The following is a 23,845-nucleotide window of genomic DNA, read 5'->3' on the forward strand; positions in this document are numbered from 1 at the left end:
TTTTAAATAATTATAATATGGCAACTACATATGTTTTTGTATTATATTTCTATATATGTTTATTAATATAGTATAACTAAACTTGTTATTTTATTTTATTTGTACATTTATCTTATATCGGTCTAAAATATATTCTGTGAACGAGCCTACAATCACATGATTAGAAATTACCAAGTTGATCAAAATGGTGAGTATTTGCATGGTTTTGCCGTTTTGGTTTGTTTCATTACGTAGGTCAATTATTCTGTGTTATTGTTTACTGACGACTGTGGTCACGATGTAGCATACTGTGTTTAAAGCACGAACAAAATAGATTTCATTTGAGTTTACACTACTGTTCACTTATCCAGCCACTGCAAGAACGTGGAACGCGAATGGTTTTGAGGGAAAACAACAGTCAAAACAGTCTGTAACTTTTCAATACCATCACGTACGCCTTGTTTTAGTGGTGACCGTTAGGTCAGACTTTCAACCACCCATGTATATGGTGAAAGTAACCTATTTGATTCTTGCATTTGGCTCATGTACGCTTTCGGATTACTGCCGTATGTTCATCAGACTAGCCTCTGTCACGCGCAAATATGTCACATGACTTCAAGGTAATTAAGTTTTCTGTAGTAGTACTGTATCTAGCAAGTTAGTCAACAATTAACACGGGTATCGTGATTCTTCTCTGCTCCATAGTTTTTTTTTTCTTTTTTTTTCAAGAGTTAATTTTGTTTCTACATGTAGTTTGAAATTTCAAACTTTTCAAGAAGGAAGTTAAGGTAGAGATACAGGTTCGTAGGCACTTGGGAGTGAAATTTTATTTTTTTTGCTTTTTATTATCCAAACAGTCTTGGCAATAAACTGTTAAAATTGTGAATAGTGGGACATACTCAAAAAAACGATTTTAAAATATAGGTAACAGGCGCAAACATTCTCTCTTTTGAATGCTTAGCAAGATTTAGCAAGGCTGTACATAAATAATAAAAAAAGAAACATGGTGAAAAAAAGAAATGATGGGATCTCCATATTATGCACTATATTTAACTTTTAACAAAACGATAATTGGTTTAAATTTGGAACTGTTACAGCCATTTTAATTATGAGCATTAGCAAACTTCTTACTGAGTGAATTGTTAAGCAAATTACAATTGTCTCAGCTTCTTTTTAGTGCACATCCCAGAACTTTAAAAAAAAATAGCTCCTAGACCCTTTGACCTTTTGTTTTGAAATTTTCACAAATGATTGACAATGTGCCGTCTGGGCATTGTTTTTGGTTGTACAGTGTTACAACAATCGTACAGACAACTAGCATGGGTGTTAATTTATGCGTAAACTTGAAGTAGTGAAATTTGAGCTGCTGCCCTGCAAAATGGACAACTGGTAGACAATTTTCAAGACGGCACTTTCTTTATAGTAAACAGATGTACCCATAAACCAATTTTGACAGGAAACAGAAGCATGGTTTAGAAGCTAATCTTTTTTACATCACTTTTGACCAAAAAAGCACATTTTTGTGCATATTTCAAACTAGTGTCGATAAAAAAATAATAACAAAATTTTAAAATTTATACAATAAGCTTTTCGAAAATATATAGTTTTGTGGACAAGGGAGGTCATCTTGGTTTCCTAATTAACTAATTAAAATACCTGTCAGGTAAACTGCATCTCTACCTTAAACAAGAAATAAACCTCAAACAATTATCGACGAATACAATGTAATTCTTATTGCGCATGCATAATATACCACAGTTACTAGGAGAACGGTTAGAAAACTGTCTTGGCTCTTTTGTTAGGATGTGTGTCTCGGTAAACATTTAAAATGAAGAGAATTAGCGTACTGCTGACGTTGCGGTGATCGTAATTTGCATAAAATTACATATTTGTTGGAATATTGGGGTTTTCTGTAATTTGTTTTCCTAAAAATTTTCTCGATTTATACAACATAGTTCAGGATTTGGTATGAATATGAACACTGAAATAAAAAAAATATATTCAGATAAAACTACGCTATGAAACCATACAACTTCCTGTGTCACTTGAACTGCCAGCGGTTAGATGGCCGACATTGCTATTTTGAAGAAAAATGTCAGCAAACTTTGAGAAAATGAAACCAACATTATTTAAACTATTATAGTTCTCTCATAAAGGACTCTCAGATTCTAATTCAATGTACAAAATAAACTTGTGAACTGTTCCGAGATGCATTTTTGGGGTACAAAATTTCGTCGCCATGTTGGACAACAGTAGATGTAGACTTACGATCACCCTTCTGAAACGATGAAAATTTTCTACAACATCTTAGTATTTAACTTAACAGAAATTATAACAATGTAAACTATAAATACTAATTTAACAATGCATTGTACTAAAATATAATTTCTTTAGACTTTTCAGCTATTTTTCCGAACTAGTATGACAAACGCAGACAAAATGGCTGAGGATGCTAATCTATTTCCTAAAGTTACGATTGAAATTAGTTATGATAATCACAATTCCACATTAATATACCCAAACATTAGCCTAGTAATGAATACTAACATTTTAGAACATTCGCAGAGTTTTTTGGGTACAAAATGCTGTGTTAAATTTTGATTCACAGACGGCAAATGTGTCAACAAAACAAACTATGAGTATTTTCATTCTTTTTGAGAACAACAAAACCTTGAATATCACACAACATTCGCCCAGAAGTCTATTTCTTCGATTTAATAGACACACGTGGAAAACAACTAAATTAAAATAAAAGACTAATCTGCCCTGAATGTGAAATTTTGAAAAGGCAGATACTACATCTACACTACAGTTTTCTGAAATCAAGACATTGTTTTCTAGACATTTATAAATTTTTATAAAACATTAAATTTAAAAAACAATGCATTAGTATTTAGACACTGTTATCATTTCGTATGCAACATCGACACGCCAGAAGCTGAGGATTACCCGAAGAACAAAAAACCCTGGCAATATTTAATGTATTCAGAGCACATCGATGTGAAGATTTTTTAAAAAAACTATACGTCCACAACATTGTCACTGTATTTGTTCGGGTCTATTGTACCAATCAGCTGCAACCCTTTGATCTTGCCATCAACAAACCTTTCAAGGACTCGCTGAAATTTAATTTTCAAATGTGGTACACTGACCGTATTTTGAAGGAACTGCAGACAGGAGCTGATATTTCCGATGTCAAAGTCAATCTTCATCTTTCAGAATTAAAACTACATGTACTTCATGCTAAATGGTTATTTGAAGCCGGCCAGTCATTGAACATTGCCAGGAATTGTGTACAACTTGCTGCCATTACAGATCGACTGAAGCCACTACGTGAACATGTGGAACAAGTTGACAATCACATGATTATTGCTGTTATAAAATGTCTCTTTTTTAAAACCAGAATTCAGATGAATACATAACATTTTTATTCACTAGTCTTGTGTTACTAGTATGACATTCAGAAAGATAATGTCATATCTGAACTTTTCATAAATTTTACATATTTGTGTAAAAAAAATATTTATTGACTGTAAATACATTTTTTTAACAATGAAATAAAAACATTAAATGAGTACTTTGTTTTCCACTGCTAGAATGATGTGAGTGTTGTGTGGAGTGTTGTGTACATCGATGGTGGTACAAAAATACAGCATCCCCAGCGACAAAATTGAAATAAATAACCTCTAAACAAAATTTTCACGCATTTTAATTTTATCGCAGAGAGTCACCTCCGCGAACCATGCAAATATTAAACTACGGAAATAATTTCCGATTCTACAGTATTGGTTTACCTCCCTGACTAGCAGTTCCTAGTTATTTGTATTTTGTTTATATGTTTTATTTATATTTGCTCTCTCTGTTTCAGTCGTATGATGAAGAAGATTTCAGTGGTGGTGGTGGATACGTAGTTGGATCATTTCCCAAAGAGTTTGGTTATGGGCCAGATGATACAGACGCTGACGGAGCAAATGCTTCACCTGACAATAAGCCTAGAATACTCCTCATGGGATTAAGGAGGTTAGTTACAAACAACGACAAGGACAAGGACAGACATTTTTCTTTAATATACCTTTCCTTCATTCAGTGCTGAAGTCAAGTCAAATCAAATCAAGATAGTCATTTTCAGGAAAATTATTCTATTTAGGGAAGAGTAGGAAATCAAACGGGCGGTGCACCGCGGTCATTACCGCGGTGGTGGTGGGTGCTTGCCGGTCGACCGCATTTTATGCAAATTTATGCATAGATTCCATGACCCCGGTTTACCGCGGTCGTGTGCGGTGGGCTCGCACAGCAATTCACACTTATTGTCAAGACCATTAATGAACACAAAGAACTGGGAAATTAAAAGGATCACAAAGTTCTAATGAAAAATTAAACCAATTTGGCTGAGCCAAAAGCTAGGAAACTAGTCTATAATAGTTCACATTATTTTATTTGCCTGAGCTTTGGAATAAAATCACAAAACGATCCAGAAAGACGTAGAGATCAACATAATATAAAATAAGATCGCATTATTTTGTGAATATATATCATGCATGGTCTCAGAAAATGTTTAAAAAGATTAATGTTTCGCGTAGACCAAATATAATCACGCATAAGTATAAATTCAAAGTGTTTTAATACATTGGTGAGAGGTCGCAATTACGTGAACAAGAACATGCACTAAGAAGAAAAAGCAAGCCAAAGTCGAAACGGGGTGTATCATGGACTTGGTACAACATGCGTTGCGACAATTGAGTGATCGTCGACATCATTTTGGGGCACAATTGAACTTCAAGTATGTTGCGAAACTTGCTACACGGCGATGCTGACATCAAATGTGTGTTGACCGAAGTTTGACCCCCAAGTCATGCACTGAACTGGCGCGTTACCTTAGCAACCCTTTTCTTTCTTGGTCCGCGCTTCGATCTCGTAAATTTGTTATCATATCCGGCAGTACTGTAATAACACAACTTGTATCCAACTCTGTATTGGCTTTGAATATTTCAACATCGTTTACTTAGTGTGCTGCTTTTCTATAACGCAAATATGTTTACAGTATTGGACGGGCTCTAAATATTTCAATTTTGCAATGTATTACTTTTATAATAATTACGCAAACTAAGTTGTTTTTATTATTGTTGGGACACTAACCCGGGCTATTGGGTCTGTGAATATTTCAATATTACCGACTTGATAATGCGTTGCATTCGTAATTATTACGCAAAAATAAACATGGGCGCATTTACTAGTAAATTATTGAAAAAGATAGTCAGGTCCCGGAGTCAGGTGTCTAGCGAAAGTCGAGAAAATATTTTAAATACTTGTGACTCATCGGTGAATTATTTTATTCGAAATAAAGTGAATATAATATTATTAACCTTACAATAACATACAATATCATGCGTAATGTTAAATTTTCTATAATAAACTCGCAGCGCACTTCGATCGCATTATTCACATACATTTCGACTGAACTCTAATAACCACGTGTTTGAATTACGTGCGGCAATGGGCAATGACCTCAATGAGTTCACGCACTGACATTTAAATTCGGGCCGCCCAGTTTGATGCAAAACGATATAGTTACTTAACATTTGTTCAAAAAATCGGTAAACTCTCGCGAAGAGTTAACTGAAAGGCAACGTCGTTTTTGATAAAAAAAAACACATCAATACAAGATTATGTGTGCAAGGTTAGATTTATAGAACGTACATGACCGCTTAACTCTGTGTTTTTTTAATAATCGTGTCGCACGTGAAACACAGGAGACATTTTAGTTCGTCCATTCCTTGTTTACCGATCTTGAACTTTTTGTCTGGAATGCGATACAGGCAAAGAATAAACATTAATGATACCCACCGTTGTCAAATCAACAAGAGGCTCGAATCAGGAAGGCTTGGCTATTTAAAACTTCGTAAATAACAGTCTTTTCATGTGGTAGACTTTATTCAAGTGTAACAAACGTAAGTGAAATGTATGGACGAGTCATAATACTCGTACCTTCGAAAGTTACGACTTTTACTCTTGGAATTGGTGATAAATACATGTATAAAATACAACATTGTTTCACGCAACAACAATTCGTATACAGCATTAGACTTATGGATTTTTATATTAATAAAATACGTGGGCCGATAATATTACTATATGCTTAGTATTTCCATGCCAGCGATGCTGGTAACCTGCTCGATTTAAAAACAGCTATTTGAAACAAAGACTCATGGAATCACAAAGGAAACTGTTAAGTACGTATTTCACACCTTTCCTACGACCGCGGTTGCAACCGGTATCGGTGGCCACCGCGGTAGAGACCCCTAATTATAAGCAGTCCGCGGCTCTCCGCGGTGTACCGCGGAGAGCCGCGGTGATTACCGCGGTGAACCGCCCGTTTGATTTCCTACTCTTCCCTTACTGAGAATAACAGAAAAAATTGTTTCATTACATCATGTTCACTACTTAAGGCTGTTGTTCCTGTTTGATAATGATATGCAAAGAATTGGGGCAGCGAGGAGTATGCCATGTTTATTATGGTTGTTTTCACACTTTACAGTCAATAAAATTCGATATTCAAGACAAAAATCTATATACATTACATGAAATAATGTGTACAATAGCACTAGTTTTATTGGTATTTAGGTATGACTGGTTTGAGGATGGTTTTTGGTGTCCTGGTACGTGGATGACTTATACTGTCTGTTATTTGCAAGTTGAGTTTTGCTTTAGCTGTTCATTTGTCAACAATATTGACATTTGACCTTTGGTATTGGTGTGTTTTATATTGCTCCATAGTGCAGTTATAATATTTCATTATTTGATGAATAATTTAATGTTAAATATTTATGAAATATTTTATTTAATGCTTGCAGGAGTGGGAAATCATCAATCCAGAAAGTTGTGTTCCATAAGATGTCTCCAAATGAAACGTTATTTTTAGAAAGTACAAATAAAATAGTGAAAGATGGTAAGTTTTGCATATCTACACATATGTGACTGGGCAAAGTGAAGACTCTAGTGTAGAAACCAATGAAAAACCATGATACAATGAAAATTGAGAATCTTTGTTTCTCAAAAAATTGTTGCACAACCCCACAATTTGCTTTCATGTTCTGTATCTCAATTGCTAAGATCCATGTTATTGAGACTATGATGAAATTGATATTTATTTTTTTTAATTTTGTTTCAGATATCAACAATAGTTCCTTTGTACAATTTGAAATCTGGGATTTCCCAGGGCAAATAGATTTTTTTGATCCCACATTTGATTCCGAAATGATCTTTGGTGGATGTGGTGCGCTCATCTATGTCATTGACGCACAGGTAAGTCTTGTATGGTGTCAGTTACTTTCCATGGCAGTCTTCTGGTCAATAATAGAATAATTCTGTGGAAATCACTATTCAGAAGTTTTTCTCGACAGTGTTCCCCACAAGGGGTTTTAGGTGGGCGGCCCGCCCATCAAGTTTTACGGCCGCCTAGTAACTCTCAACACCTGCCCACCAACGTACATTCAGTTGAAATTATTTGTAAAAAGCTTGCATTGTTCTTCCCAAGCCTAAACAAAAGAGTAGTTGCCCAACCCTTCATTTTGCTATTGTTTCAAGAGTCCAAACATAAACAATGACCACTGGAAGTCTGCAAGCAGTTATCAAGTGTATTCATGGCAATGTGTCAATCGCCTGAATTCATCGTCGCCCGACATTGTTGCCACTTATTGCTCACGATACGCAACTACAGTGGTTTCAATTTACAGCTGTATTTTTAGTAATCGTCTTCCAATCACGAAAGGAAGAATTAAATAGGAACGAAATGTATATGCACAGAAAATAAACAAATATATTAGCATGTAGACTCGAACAAAAATTAAAATTCTAGCCGTATTTACAACGTTCGCTCGATTTTCATCGTAAAAACAGCATGGAGAAGGCAAACTGGTGACCTTTTGGTCTACCCCATTCAACGACCGTCGGCCACCCACCGGTGTTGGCGCTGTAACGATTTAGTATCTAAGTTGATATCTAAGGGACGACGTCAAAAGATCAATGTCGGATAAAAAACTTAATTCCTTTAGTTTTTTTCCAAACCCCCCTACCCCCTACTGAAACTTAATTGATAAATATTGGTCATGGCGTCAGGCTACATTCACCATTAAATACAAATTGATAATGGGACAGTAGTATTGCATAGCAGTTGGTTGTCGGGTGGGTGTAAAAAGACTTTACAAATGCACCTCATTTGACGCACAGATTTACACTCGAACCAAACCATTTTTATTTTATTTTTCCTTTTCGGTTATTTCTGTCCATGATTGGATAGGAAAAAAAACGAACTACAAATACTCCAAGATTTTTTTGACTTCATTAAAAAATAAAATCGTTTCTGTAGGATGGAAACTTTTTGAGGTCAAACCGCCACCCCCCCCCCACCCCCAAACTAAAGGAAATAAGTTTTTTATCCGACATCGATCTTTTGACGTCGTCCCTAAGTTGCATAGGGGAGCAACGCACTCTGGGTGTTCGTGTACTGAATTCGGAAAGCGGTAATAAACATCAAACATGGCTGCCGGATTAGTTTACCGCGAGTATTTGTAATTGAATAATATTTTAGTTATCTTTTCCACGTACTTTTTTCATTTATCCATTTTTTATGTCTAATCTTTCGAGAACATAGCAGATTCTTTTATTTTGCCGATTGCTAGCATTTTTCTTGAATCCCAAAACAACGTGTGAAAACGCAACGTATCGTGACCGTACATGCGTAAATGCATCTTACCGTCCATCGGCACGGGTGAGTACTGATGCCACAAATAAAAAATGTTATGAGTTTTATTTTGACAAATCGTCCGTTTTGGCGTCGGGAACAAATCATCTCGTTTATTTTCTCCATTATAACTCGTACTTGCTCTTGGTTACTCGAATTGCATTTCATGAACGCAGAATAATTTGCGAACGTATAAATCACCGATTTCAAACTTTTTGCATTTCGTAAATATTAATAGTGACCAATCTGTTTGTATTTCAAAAAATTGTAACATGTTTCAATTAAATTAAAAAGAGAATAGTAAATAACTTAGTGTGTATTGCAGTTCATGACATAAATGCTAGAAAGATGTATGTAAATGACATGCAAATTAATATGCAAATTTATGCTAATTAGGCCGCCCACCAGCTATTTTGGATTGTGGAGAACACTGCTCGAAAAAAAATGCAAGAGGGAGCACTGCAATTCAGCGGCACCACCAGGATGTGGAGTGTTTGATAATTCTAAGTTAAAATGAAGCATTCTATGGCTTCCTTGGGGCCAAAATTACTTTCAGACAGGTCACAGTTGAAAACTGTGGCCACATGTGATCCCTGGTCAATCAGAATTTTATGGTTGCCAGAGGATCTGCTCCCCAGGGTAAGAGGGCATGGCATGAGGGCGCTGCGCCACTGTTCCCTTGTTCAAAAAAAATCTTTCCATATACCTTGACCTGATTCAAGTCATTTGTAATTTCTTGATCATGATTTCATTTTTGATAGTTATGTTTGCTGGGAAAACTGCTACTCTCTATTTATTATTTCTCAAATCACAGTTATAAATAATTTCAAAATTCAGACCTGCAAGTCAGTGGATAATTAGTGACTCTTTCTGATATCATATAAACATCAAATCACTTTCATCCTAGGTTGTCTTCACCACTGAAAAATCACAAACTGTCTGAACATGATACTGTAAATAACACATTTAATATAAAACACTGTTGATCTGTATTTGTAAATTACATATATCATATTGTATTTATCTAGCGATAAGTTTTAATGGTACTGTCATGTCATGGATTCTAAAAAAATGAAGCTACTCCATTTTTTTAATTCTAACTTCTCTGTATATTTTCACCCATAGGATGATTACATGGACGCCTTGGCCAAACTTCACCAGACTGTATCACGGGCGTATAAAGTAAATCCTAATATTAAACTTGAAGTATTTATCCACAAAGTAGATGGTTTATCAGATGATCATAAAATAGAAACGCAGCGAGACATTCACCAACGAGCCAATGATGAGTTGGCAGATGCTGGACTAGATAATGTTCATCTCAGGTTAGTGTACATGTATATTATTGTACAAGTATTCCTTATAAAAACATATGGTAAATGAAGGTTTTGAATGGGACAACTGATGGAATTTTGTATTTAAAATTGTCATAACACCTACCCTGCACAGGACGTTTTTGATTAACGAATGCCATTCCATAGCCTTATCTCTGACATGTCTTAACTGATTGGAATCAAACTTTACAACTGCATTGCACATCATGTCACATGTATTAAAACATTCGTTTTTAGTTCTGATTAATTTCAGTTTTGTTTTACTAATGCAAAACATGAAAAATATCTATTTGCTTTTCTACATTATTATGAATATGAGGCTATTACGAGGATACCGAAAAGTATGCACGTGCAGCGGAGGTCGATGCAACGGCGTACTGTCTGAGTGCATACTTTTTGGTGTCTTGTAATAACCTTATTATTATACATCTTTTCCTCTCAATGATCTATCATGGCAATGCCGAAATACAAAAAGTTTAGAACAGATTGAGTGAACTTCGTTGTGCGAGTCCAGTCAAACCCTTGGGTTACCGTAAAAATCCGCAAATAAGCGCCACCCTCAATTAAGAGCCACTCAGTGAAAATTTGTTACATTTGACCCTCCATTAAGAGCCACCAAGAGTTGAGTGGTTTTGTCAATAAGAAACCAGAAATAAGCGCCAGCCGCCCGGTTGTTTACAATCAGGCAGACACAAGCTTGTCATGCCTCACTTCCACCCTGCATTATTTATTGCCCCACAGAAGGTGTGAGACAAATAAAGATTATCCCCATAGCTTGCCTGATGTCCAGTATAATTGAGAACGGAAGAATGACAGACGAAAGAAATACACTGAGAGCGTGAATGTGACTGTCAACTTGTCTATTTTAAATTTCTGACCCACAATCGACCAATTCACAAACTATTTAGTAGTAATTATGTTTTTTGCCGAAACACCGAAGGACACGTTGAGATATTCATTGCCAATGTTGTCTTTATAACCAAGTAAAAAACGTCACGATTTTAGAACGCCTTTATCGGAAAATCAGAGGTATCGAAAATACTTTCTCACAGACGGACCGGAACAGGAAGTCAATAGAAAACAAAAGATTTTTTCCTTAGCGTGGGGGAAATTTGGTTAGCGTGGGGGGAAACAGAGGTGTTAATCCGGTCCTGGCAACGTTTGAGGGATCGTGACTTAGCTCCGACTGTGAGAATGTAATGATTACACAGCCCACTCTCGCTGATCGTGATTTTGGGTTATTTTTGGCATTTCATTTGAGACGTTCGTTTTGGGGTGATTCGAGACAAAATGTTCAGGGAAGTGACAAAAAAACTGGCATTAGTTTGGAGAGGACTCTCTTGCCGAAAATAATCAAAATTGAAGTCGAATGGATTACTTCCACAAACTTGCGCGATCAACTTGTCTTACAGCAAAGCAGCAAAGCGAAGTCGACGTGACCCGCCTGACCCAAATATTTAAATTAGCTATTTGTGAGAATTGAAAATAATCTGGACTTGTACCAATTAGAAAATGCCTTGTAACAGGCCTGAGCTTTCGTAAATGATTTAGTCTCTCCGATTGGTCACAGGAAATTATTTTTATTACATGTAATTATTACTTTCTCGGTATCGTTTCGTATTTGGTTATATAGGGGTGGGGCTATAGTTTGACCCCGTTTGCCTGGACAGTGAAGTACGTGAATATCATTAACATATCATTATAAGCTGGCTTGATTATGAAACAGGAAATATATAAACCAAAGCTGTACTTTCAGACGTCTAGCGCAATTAAAACAATGCCCAAGTACCCAAGTTGTAAAAATCTGAGAGTGCTACCAAATCCGACTTCAGGCATTGCTACGCATTGTCAGTGAAACATGACTTCAGGCATCGCTACACATTGTCGGTGAAACGTCGAATCGTCATGTACGCTAAGCAGCACGGTCAGCGAGCAGCCGTTCTTATTTATTTGACATTTGTTATTCCCATAACAGTATTTTTACAGAATAAATTAATTGCAATGATACATCATTAATAATTACTTGTCTGTTTTGGTTGTGTGTGTGTTTGCCTATCCCCTTCCCTATTTCACAATGAAAAAGTTTGATGACCCTGGTTTAAGAGCCACTGGCTACAAAGTTGTCAAAATGTTACCTCAAATAAGCACCACCCAGAAATGAAAGTGTTACATGGCTCTTATTTGAGGGTTTTTACGGTACCATGTTTTTAATTATTAGAGAAACCTTTACGTGTGTAGTCGTTCCATTTTTGGAATTCACATTTCTTAAGAATGAAAATACCCAGTGCAATACTGCAAAATTACGGCATGCTGTTACGCATGCTATGTATTAATATTTCTTATTTATTCCTATTTCTTTTGCAGTTTTTACCTAACTAGTATATATGATCACTCCATATTTGAAGCTTTCAGTAAAGTTGTTCAGAAGTTAATACCACAGTTACCGACATTAGAAAATCTTCTTAATATTTTAATATCAGTAAGTTTCATGTTCTTTATTATAAAAGCCTATACAAACATAGGAAAAAATTATATTGCTTGGTTGTAATTTTATTTTTTATTCCTTTAACAAAATTAAACTTCTGTAAAGCCAAGTAAAGAAAAATCTGCCTTAGGCAGGGTTTTTTATTTATTGGATTTTTGTTCCCCAATGAGCTGTAGCTTATCAGCATTTGCTGACATAATCATGGTTTCACTGCGGATATGGAAAGTAACATCTAAGTTAGTTTACTGATACATTTCCTTCATACAGCTAACATTTGTCATTTACCGGTACTTACATACAAGGAAGTAAATGCAATCAAAAATATTGGTAAATTGACCTTAGCTAATTTTCATAGAAATCAATAATTTTTGGCTCATTTGCTCAAAATAAACTTTATAACTTTTTCAAATAACTAAGGATACTAGAAACACAAAATACATTTTATTTGTCATAATTATTTCCAAATATTTTCAAAAGTTTGATTAAGACCTGCAATGAAATTAAGTTGGTTCAAAGTTACTGAACAAATTGGAGGGAAAAAAAAATGCAGCAAATGCGGGTTCAAAAGGTTAAAGTTTTTCTATAAAAATGTTTACTGAGATGTTTAATTGAATTGAATCAATTCTTTCATTCATTTTGTCATGAGAAAATTAGTTTTGAATGTGTTTTAATTAGAAATTTGACTGGTTTTAATTGTAGAATTGTCAATGGAGCTACATGTAATTTTACAGATAAACTCAAAGATTGAACAAAACATGTCTGTATTTCTTATTCATGAGAACACTCATCCAGGTACATTGATTGCATCTGAATGTTTTCATTTACTGCTAGAGGAAAATAAAGAATATTATTATTATTAAAATTATCCCTGTAATTCAGCTTTGTGCTTGTAGACATGTTTCTGAGTATCTTTTACAAATATTGAATCTGATTGGCTGTGAATTTCACACGATTGTGATCAGTATCATTTGTAATCGTTCACACATCTTTTTCAGAACTCGGGTATAGAAAAGGCTTTTTTATTTGACGTTGTAAGTAAGATCTACATTGCCACAGATAGTTCACCTGTTGATATGCAGTCCTATGAACTGTGCTGTGATATGATTGATGTTGTTATAGATGTCTCATTTATATACGGGTGAGTATATTCACCTTCCCTCATTAACCTTTTCACCACCAGTTCCCGCTTTTTATCACAAAATAGTTCCATTTATAGTCTGCATTTTCGTTCAGAAGTTTGGAACAAAAATAGCCAAATTTTTTGAGTAAAAACTGAAAATTGACTCGAATTTTGTCTGTTGGCTCCTAAATTAGAGTTCATTTCCAGAAATATTGAAGAATATAAGAAAAAAGTGCAAAAAAATTTGAACAAGAAAATCTGGTGGTTGAAACGGTTAAAATGTCCCGAGTTGAGAGGCAACACATCTCCCTAACTATTGACAATCACATTGTTGTTTACATTTTCCATGGACGCGCAGTCACTGGTTGGTGAGAACCAATCGTTCAAAGGCGTTGTTCACTGCTGTCGTTATTTAATATACAGTAAATGTATTTTTCCCTCTTAATAAAACTACTTATTTTAACATGGTCGCAACAGATTGGTCTTGTTTATGAATTGGTGGCTGAATCTGTGTTTGTATCATTTTCTGTTTCTATCATTTGACAAGGAAATTGATAATTTTGTAATGCCTATGAGAAATGTATTCACCATCTTGTGTCGTCTGTTTTGGTGGTATCTTGTTTGGTTCTCACCTGATGCTGATTGTTCTTTGATCGTATTTTCTTACAGACTGCGAGAAGAAAATGAAAGCAGTGCTTATGATTCAGAGTCTAGTTCTATAATCAAGCTCAACAATGCAACGATATTATATCTGAGAGAAGTCAATAGATTTTTAGCATTAGTTTGTATTCTAAGAGAAGATAACTTTGACAGGCACGGTAAGTTGACATTCCAAATATCTGATTTCAAGATATAGGGCCACCCAGTGATAATTTACTATTTACATTGGCTTGCCATCATTTACTCCTAACAGCAGTTGACTAAGGTGTTAAAAAGTGTATTTCTAAAATGTCACTATTTTGGATCTATTATGCTACAGAATTAATGGTTTTAAGTATGCATGAATTGAAGTGAATGTTCAAATTTCAGTGATTTTGTCCTTCCATATGATTGTTTGTTGAAGTTCAAGCGTGTTGGTGCATTTGAATAATTTTAACTGAGTGTGCTAATGTGTTTGAATAGTGTTCAATCCACTGTGCTAATGTGTTTGAATAGTGTTCAATCCAGTGTGCTAATGTGTTTGAATAGTGTTCAATCCACTGTGCTTGTGTTTGAATAGTCATCAAGCCAGTGTGCTAATGTGTTTGAATAGTGTTCAATCCAGTGTGCTAATGTGTTTGAATAGTGTTCAATCCAGTGTGCTAATGTGTTTGAATAGTGTTCAATCTATGTGCTTGTGTTTGAATAGTGTTCAATCCAGTGTGCTAATGTGTTTGAATAGTGTCCAATCCAGTGTGCTAATGTGTTTGAATAGTGTTCAATCCAGTGTGCTTGTGTTTGAATAGTGTTCAATCCACTGTGCTTGTGTTTGAATAGTGATCAATCCAGTGTGCTTGTGTTTGAATAGTGATCAATCCAGTGTGCTAATATGTTTGAATAGTGTTCAATCCACTGTGCTTGTGTTTGAATAGTGTTCAATTCAGTGTGCTAATATGTTTGAATAGTGTTCAATCCACTGTGCTAATGTGTTTGAATAGTGTTCAACTCATAAATATTCACATCGTCACTTTCAAATTAGTACGAGCTGCTATAATGTTCATGAATACGAGTAATTCCTCATATTTCTGCAATTGACACAAATAAAAACTTCAAGGGGAATATCTCTGTACTTTGTTACTGTCACACGCAACGTAATATTACCGTAATTGGTATAGTATGGTACGTGGTATGTTTGTTCGAATACTACTAGTACGCCAAAAGTATCCGTCATTTTGTAATCTTGTTCGTAGTTTATTTTTTTAAGACAACTAGGGTGTTTGAATTTGTTTGTTGGTATAAATGTTCGACGTTCGTACCGAGAACACCAGGAAATGCACAGTAGCTTTGGATAAACATGGACTGTCACACGCAACGTAATATTACCGTAATTGGTATAGTACAGGTGTGATGGTTCAAATACCAAAATGGCAACAGTAACAGAAAGACTTCTCTGGCGGCGATGATAACATACGAACACGGAGCCAACAGATGAGGTTTCAACTGGTACTGGTATTATTATACTCTGCAAACATCAAGTACAATAACGCGGTAAAACTCCACTACTCCAATAACTAGATACTTAAACTCAATACAATTCAACGAGATCTCTGATCTGATCTCAGTGCTGAACAACTCCCCTATATATACCCACACTGTCTATAAATAGACCATTACATCAGCATACATAATGAGTCTGGAACTTACTACAAATTTCTAGAATGTTCCATTACCTTCCATTGCCTGCTACAGTGTTCTACTACCTATTCAACCAGTTTCTAAAAAAATATAGAATATTCCACCCAGACACAGTACGGTTCTAGAACATTCTCAGTGACACGGAAGTGGTAAATAAGTCGTATGCGACAGTTACCTCTGTACATGTGTTGAAATAAAGTATACTCTTCTACTTTTCAGGTTTGATAGACTACAACTTTCACTGTTTTCGTAAAGCCATTCAAGAAGTATTTGAAGTACGACTTAAATCTCAACAAGGAATGTTAGTCGGCACTACGATTGGATCCAGTGACGCCGGCAGTCCTCAAAGCAATGGTATGGTTACACCATCACCAACCAAACCTGTCTATGCTTGATCTATTTATGTGTGTAGTTAGGTTAGTACAGTTTGCCCTCTGAAAACACTTCCCCATTTTTTTTTATTTAATGTTAAATATTCAGGTTTCCTTTATGTTTCCTGTCTGTCTTGCTTTTGTTTGTTGTTGTCTGTGTGCAGAACACTATAGAAGAATCAGCGCTAAAATGAAATAAAACACGAAATTTTTAAAACTTTTTTTTAAACGTACTGGTAAAATTAACACGACTTTCGAAAAAGGGAAATAATATTTCAGGACTTGAAATTAAAAAAAAAAGTGTGCTGATTTTAGTAGGTACTTTGAGCCATGTAGAAAAGTATGAACAGAAATAAATACACCTCATTTTGGTCAATTTGTGTTGGAATTTCATAGTTTTGAAGACCAATTGGCAAACCAAATTCTAATTTACATTACTATAATCATATACAAGAGTAATATGCATAACGGAAATTTGAACTAATTTGCATCAGTATTTCCCATGTTATAGATGAAAACATTTTCTCAATTTCTGACAACAGACTCTGTCATACTTTACCCATGATCCTTTGCTTGAGAATCAAGATGGCTGACTACATAATACTGATGAAATGTTAAATATCTAGAGAATGAAAAGTGATTTAAAAAAACTGTAAATTGCATTCTCCTACATTTGTGGAGCTTTTTCTTGGGGGGGGGGGTCATTGTATTGTTTGGCTTGACTTCCCCTTTAAATCTACATTCCATGTTTGTTTGTCATTGTGTCTGTTTATCCCTACATTCCATAGCATAGCTAGCTGTGATAATTGTAATTATTTGATATCCCTTAACAATAATGTACCTGATTCTATTGCATGTACTGTAAAAGAGTTAATTATTCACTGGGTGCTTATTTCGCTGACTGGAAAATGCGCTAAATTAAAACCCAGTGCATATGTAAAATTTAGCATAGAACACATTATCTAAATGATAAAACCGTGAAGATAAATCCAGTGATAATGTCTCAAATGCTAAATCATCGAAATTTAAACCCAGTGAAAATTAGTCATTTTACAGTACCTTTCATTGCACAGTCTCTGATTTGTCACATGGCCAGGGCTCCTGCATCATCTGCTTCATTGTGGTCCCAAACCTACTACCTCATGAACCATCACTAATTTATAATTATATCTGAGAGAAGTCAATAGATTTTTAGCATTAGTTTGTGCAATGCTTTCAGTATTAATTTAACCTCAAATCAAAAATGTTGTCAATATGAAAACAAAGGCTGTTGTTTGTACTATTCGAAATCAATTCAGTTTTGTAAAATAAAATTATTTGCGATGAATAAAGGAAAAAAAATTATTAAAAGTTATTGATTTTATTTTGTTTTATTTCAAGCAGGTACTAAAAAAGCTGTACCAGTGTGAAGAAATGGCCCTGGGTTATGAAGTGAACAATAACTGTAATATATGCAAGTCACTTCCTCATACTGCGCTGTCAATCAGCTGTATGGACATGGACAAGCTTTTCATCTTTCCTTTCAAGTGAAAAACTGCTGGGTATTTAAGGAGGGGTGTGACTGGCAACGTGGCGCCCTCTACATATCATGTGTACCGTATTGTGAAATGCAACATTTATTTTGGCAAATTGTATTGCTATAATTGATCTATTTCTGTGGGAGAAAAAGATACTGTCCATACTTGACAGCATGGCAAATTAATACTTTTGATATTAAAGTTGGTGAGAAAATCCATGAATGTACAAAAGTGTTGCTCAGGAATAACATAAGCGATGTAAATAAATGTAATTCAATGTCCTAAAATGGCATGATGTTTGACCTTTAGGTGACATGTCGATACCAGGATGCATGACCTTTAGGTGACACGTCGATACCAGGATGCATGACCTTTAGGTGACATGTCGATACCAGGATGCATGACCTTTAGGTGACATGTCGATACCAGGATGCATGACCTTTAGGTGACATGTCGATACCAGGATGCATGACCTTTAGGTGATGTGTCGATACCAGGATGCATGACCTTTAGGTGATGTGTCGGTACCAGGATGCATGACCTTTAGGTGACATGTCGATACCAGGATGCATGACCTTTAGGTGACATGTCGGTACCAGGATGCATGACCTTTAGGTGACATGTCGGTACCAGAATGTATGACCTTTAGGTGACATGTCGGTACCAGAATGCATGACCTTTAGGTGACATGTCGATACCAGGATGCATGACCTTTAGGTGACATGTCGGTACCAGAATGTATGACCTTTAGGTGACGTGTCGGTACCAGGATGCATGACCTTTAGGTGACGTGTCGGTACCAGGATGCATGACCTTTAGGTGACGTGTCGGTACCAGGATGCATGACCTTTAGGTGACATGTCGGTACCAGGATGCATGACCTTTAGGTGACATGTCGGTACCAGAATGTATGACCTTTAGGTGACGTGTCGGTACCAGGATGCATGACCTTTAGGTGACGTGTCGGTACCAGGATGCATGAACTTTAGGTGACGTGTCGGTACCAGGATGCATGACCTTTAGGTGACATGTCGGTACCAGAATGTATGACCTTTAGGTGACATGTCGATACCAGGATGCATGACCTTTAGGTGACATGTCGATACCAGGATGCATGACCTTTAGGTGACGTGTCGGTACCAGAATGTATGACCTTTAGGTGACGTGTCGATACCAGGATGCATGACCTTTAGGTGACGTGTTGATACCAGGATGCATGACCTTTAGGTGACGTGTCGATACCAGGATGCATGACCTTTAGGTGACGTGTCGATACCAGGATGCATGACCTTTAGGTGACGTATCGGTATCAGGATGCATGACCTTTAGGTGACGTGTCTGTACCAGGATGTATGACCTTTAGGTGACGTGTCGGTACCAGGATGTATGACCTTTAGGTGAAGTGTCGGTACCAGGATGTGCGACCTTTGTGTGAAGTGTCGGTACCAGGATGTGCGACCTTTGTGTGAAGTGTCGGTACCAGGATGTGCGACCTTTGTGTGAAGTGTCGGTACCAGGATGTGCGACCTTTGTGTGAAGTGTCGGTACCAGGATGTGCGACCTTTGTGTGAAGTGTCGGTACCAGGATGTATGACCTCTGTGTGACGTGTCTTTACCAGGATGTATGACCTCTGTGTGACGTGTCTTTACCAGGATGTGTGACGTGTCTTTACCTGGATGTGTGACGTGTCTTTACCAGGATGTGTGACGTGTCTTTACCAGGATGTATGACCTCTAGGTGACATGTCTTTACCCGTTGTGTCGTCACCGGAAGGGCTGTCCCAGCACAAACCTGTGTCATATGATGCCTTACCGTTGTGTCGTCACCGGAAGCGCTGTCCCAGCACAAACCTGTGTCATACGACGCCTTACTAGCCGATTTTGGCTAAAATTCCGCTCCGCCGCCTCTTTACAACAGTGTTTATACGCGGAACTTGATATTGCTTTTTACAATTTGAATCACATATTTTAGTGAAACATTGTTTATAGAGTGAAATATTATTGTTATACATAATTCAATCTTTGAAACAACAGAAACTAACACATAACGATAATCAAATCTGTGTTTGAAGTTCGAAAGTAGTTGCGTTATTTCCGGTTTCAACTAGTTCGAAAATAGAACTCCTTCCGAACCAGACATTAGCAGCGTAAACTTATTGCAAATTTGCGCAATTTGGGCCCAGTTTGTTCTTACAAGTTTCATTTATCATTATTTAGTAAACAGGTCCCTGAAACGATTTAATATATCCGTAAAATACGTGGCAATCGACTTTGAAACGTTCAAAATTTCGAACAAACTCCCGGCGCACCTAGCGTGATATGCGTCAGATCGGTGTAGTAGACGCCAAACTGCAGCGTCAATGGTCTTTACCAGGATGTATGACCTCTAGGTGACATGAGGTTACACTTTTAAGTCAATTGTATTTAGTCATTATGTTATGTTTCACATTATCTGCAGCACCGAAGTCATTCTTGACAGCATCTCTTCTACTTTTCTAATGTCAACGAGTTTTTTTAACGTTCCATTGTACTTTTAGGGGGGTCATACATATGTGTATCAGAATGTATGCATTTATCAATTACAACAAAACTGAAATGAGTACACTTAAAGGGAAACTAAATAGAGCCTATTTTGATGTTTGTATTTATCAAGTTATGTATATTGATTATAAATTTGAAAAAAAAAATTAAAAAAATGATTGTCTTCAGAGTTATGATGATTTAAATATGAGAAACCATAAACCTGCGAAGGACTTCCGTTTGCGCCATCTTGCCATAAAAAAAACGCCCTCATGAGGTATAAACAGGTAAGGTAACAAAGCATGATGACGAAATAGTATCTGATTAAATATAAGCAACTTGGGGAGCCATAGCTGGCTGGACTTCTAGTCTAGGTTGTTTCGACTTTTACGTTAATGTTATTTACAAGCATATCAACATACAAACATTATGGATGTGCAATTGATCGAGACAGGCATTTTGTTTTGTTTTTTGTCTAACTGTCTAATAAATGCTGTTTCCAGTACTGCACTGTGCGGCGTGCAAATTATTCAAAGTATGGATGCTGGAGTATGCAATCTTGAGTTCGTAGGATGGTGGTGGAAACATTTTCGTCCATGTATTCACGGGGCTGCACTGGCAAATCATGGGACAAGTGTCACAGGAACACCAAGCAGATTGTTCACAGACTTCCGTGTAATTTGAAATATAACTTTCATCCGAACAAGGGGCATCGTCGACGATATACTCTCATCACTCACACTGGACTGATCTGAATCGTCACAGTATACCGTACTTCCCTGATCATAAGCCCGGAGGCATGAACACGTAAAGGAAAAGTAAGGGATGAGCTTGTACTTGAGGACCAACTCAGACAAAATGATTTTGTTTTGGGGTTAAACAATGTAACCATCTTGCAAACAACGAAAAATTATCTAAAAAAATATTCGTTCACCACGCCGGGCTCGGGAAAATAATACTTATTTTTGAAAAAAAATGCGTCATTGATTTGAACGATACTCACAAACAAACATGTTCATAAAAAACACACACATTTTATTACAATACGATTTACATACCGTCTGAATTTACGGTGAAATAATGGGTAGGGTCTGAGGAAACAGTGGACGAAGGCATTTATCATTATCTTCGTTTTGGTATGTTTTCGATCGTACGCAAACTCTCGACGCAAAACAATTTTCCACCATGAGGTTTTTCAGCACGATTTGACCTGGAACAACTTCCTTTGACATAACAGGTCATGTCTTTCATTAACCAATCAAAATGATGTGTCGTAATGATGACATTTTCCGATTATTGGCGATGATTTTTTAGCGCAATGCGGAAGTGAATTACCGCAATGTTAAAATGCGATCTGTAGCACTGATTGCAACGAAAAAACGATGATTTTTTTCCCCATAAAAACTGGCGATTCGCAATTTCCGAAATATAAACGACGGTTAATAGTAACCGTGGGTAAACTGAGTGTGGAGGAAGAATTTAAACACCTTTCTCGGTCGCCAACATGTCTCATCGTTCAAACCCTAGGCCTTTCATGATAGTCTCAAAGTAAAACATGCCCAATAACCAGGTACACGCCTTAACGATCACATTTTTGGCTTTTTGAAGGCTACTACTCAAAGAAATATGGATTACTCCAGAATTGCAACATCGATGTTCATCCTGAGTAAATGACAGAATAGAAACGATGCGAATCACGTTGTGTACGTTCGCCATGCATTCTGAACTTGAAATTAATGCGAGTTTTCTCATAAAACTAAAAGCATGAACCAAACTAACATGCCAATCACGATTATTATGAAATGAAACACACCTTTTACACGCATATTTTAAAGAATATCGTCGACGCCCAGTAAAAACACTCTGGGCTTATAATCGTGAATGCCCTCAACTCGATAAATACCAAGTAAAAACATAGAGATGGGCTTCATACTCGGGAGGGGCTTACGATCGGGGAAGTACGGTACTTTAACGCAATTGGGCTTTCACTCTCAGAATACTGTGGTTCAAACGCATAAGGCTCTAACCCAAGTTTTAAAAAGCACATTGTGAATATAAAAGTTGAGTTTATACTAATAGTACACAATGCTTGGCAGCATGAACGGCTATGTACAATGGCGTATACGAATGCGATCAGATACTAAAACGTCATAGCTTTGAAAAGTACCCGGATGTTAAATATGTTCGTTCGATAATTATTCCCCTCCATGAATGGCCTCCATGGCAAGCACTTCAAATGCCTATCCAAGCTACAGTTATAATTAAAACAAAATTAAACCACTGCAATATTATTTCGAATACAGTTTAGAATATACACAACTATAAATTAAGGCCGCATTTAGGTTCGCTTTAAGCCACTATTGGTGAAGCGCATCTATTAGATCAAATAAAGTAGTTTTCAATTCTCTGTGTGCTTGTAATGCAAAGAACTAAAGTTAAATCCTCTCACAAACTGCGTGTTGATGTACAAGAATTAATTGCTCTATGGCATTAATCAGCAATTGCTTTGCACCCCCTCCCCTCATTTCGCCAAAGTGTGCATACAGAATTAACCATATATACTGTACATCAAATGTTTTAATTTATGACCATTTTGGGGGAGACAAGTGTGGTTAAAATGTTTGTATTATATTTATTTAATGGTCGCTCATTGATTATAAACACTTTGTACAGTGTAGTTGTATCTCTGTAATCTGTCAATTTTAACAAACTTAATGTTTTTTGTAGAATTATTGAAATAAAGTGATATTATATATATATATTCATTCATTCAGTGATGGTGGAATACCCACTTGGAGAACTGTTAATAATGCTCAAAGCGGGCAATGATTAACACATTAACTAATACTGTGGAATACTTTATTTTCGCTGGAATTAATTTTCGCTGAAAAGGCTTTTTGGGGGTTTTGCTTGGAATTTATTTTCACTGATTTTTCATGAGTTTAATGTGAAATATAGGAAAAAAAGTATATTCGTTGGATTTTATTTTCACGGAATCATCCCTTCAGCGAAAATAGCAAAAATTAATTCCAAGCGAAAATAAAGTATTCTACAGTAGGCTATTTTCTGTTCACTGCCAAAAAGCGTAGACATAACATCGACCACTGAAAAAAAAAATCAAATGTTTTGAATAGCGCATGGCCTCACCATAGTGATTATCAGCATAAGTCAATAAACATCCTGTGTAAACAATTCTCTTGGCAATGTTCTTAAAGCAAGGTCAGTGCAGTGGTTTCCTGGTATGTGAAAGTAGCATAAATCATGAGCAAGCCAGGGCTTAAAAACAAATGTTGACAATGGGCATTTCACACACACTGCATTGAAATTAACCATTGGCATGGAAAATTTCATTCGTCCTGTTCGATTTCACACACGCAAGAACAGAGATTGGTCTAATAATCTTACAAATTGTGGCTTGACGACCGAGCTGTATTTTATCAAGTGT

The 23,845-nt window shown here is 36.2% G+C and overlaps 1 protein-coding gene across 3 annotated transcripts; it reads left to right on the top strand.

Annotated features, from left to right (window-relative positions):
* The first annotated feature begins 138 nt into the window (after positions 1 to 138).
* On the top strand, positions 139 to 20,905 carry LOC100377559 (ras-related GTP-binding protein C-like). 3 transcript variants are annotated; one of them, XM_085507868.1, is made up of 10 exons: positions 139 to 187; positions 3,848 to 3,999; positions 6,831 to 6,925; positions 7,148 to 7,281; positions 9,845 to 10,044; positions 12,418 to 12,532; positions 13,534 to 13,676; positions 14,328 to 14,476; positions 16,212 to 16,408; positions 17,747 to 20,905. In XM_085507868.1, exons 1-9 carry the CDS (start codon positions 185 to 187, stop codon positions 16,385 to 16,387), a joined length of 1,167 nt encoding a protein of 388 aa, XP_085363994.1. In that variant the 5' UTR covers positions 139 to 184; the 3' UTR covers positions 16,388 to 16,408; positions 17,747 to 20,905. The 3 variants fall into 3 exon arrangements, with proteins under 3 accessions (XP_085363994.1, XP_085363995.1, XP_085363996.1); XM_085507869.1 differs by having other exon boundaries at positions 16,212 to 16,346; positions 17,744 to 20,905; XM_085507870.1 differs by having other exon boundaries at positions 16,212 to 16,346.
* The last annotated feature ends 2,940 nt before the right edge of the window (positions 20,906 to 23,845 follow it).

This window comes from Saccoglossus kowalevskii, chromosome 14, assembly GCF_978046115.1.
Source record: "Saccoglossus kowalevskii chromosome 14, keSacKowa6.1, whole genome shotgun sequence".
Taxonomy (NCBI): Eukaryota; Metazoa; Hemichordata; class Enteropneusta; family Harrimaniidae; genus Saccoglossus; species Saccoglossus kowalevskii.

Excerpts from the sequence above, each read along its gene's own strand:
- LOC100377559 (XM_085507868.1), top strand. Across the intron at positions 6,926-7,147 it reads AAATAAAATAGTGAAAGATG|ATATCAACAATAGTTCCTTT; the intron begins GTAAGTTTTGCA and ends ATTTTGTTTCAG. Across the intron at positions 7,282-9,844 it reads TCTATGTCATTGACGCACAG|GATGATTACATGGACGCCTT; the intron begins GTAAGTCTTGTA and ends TTTCACCCATAG.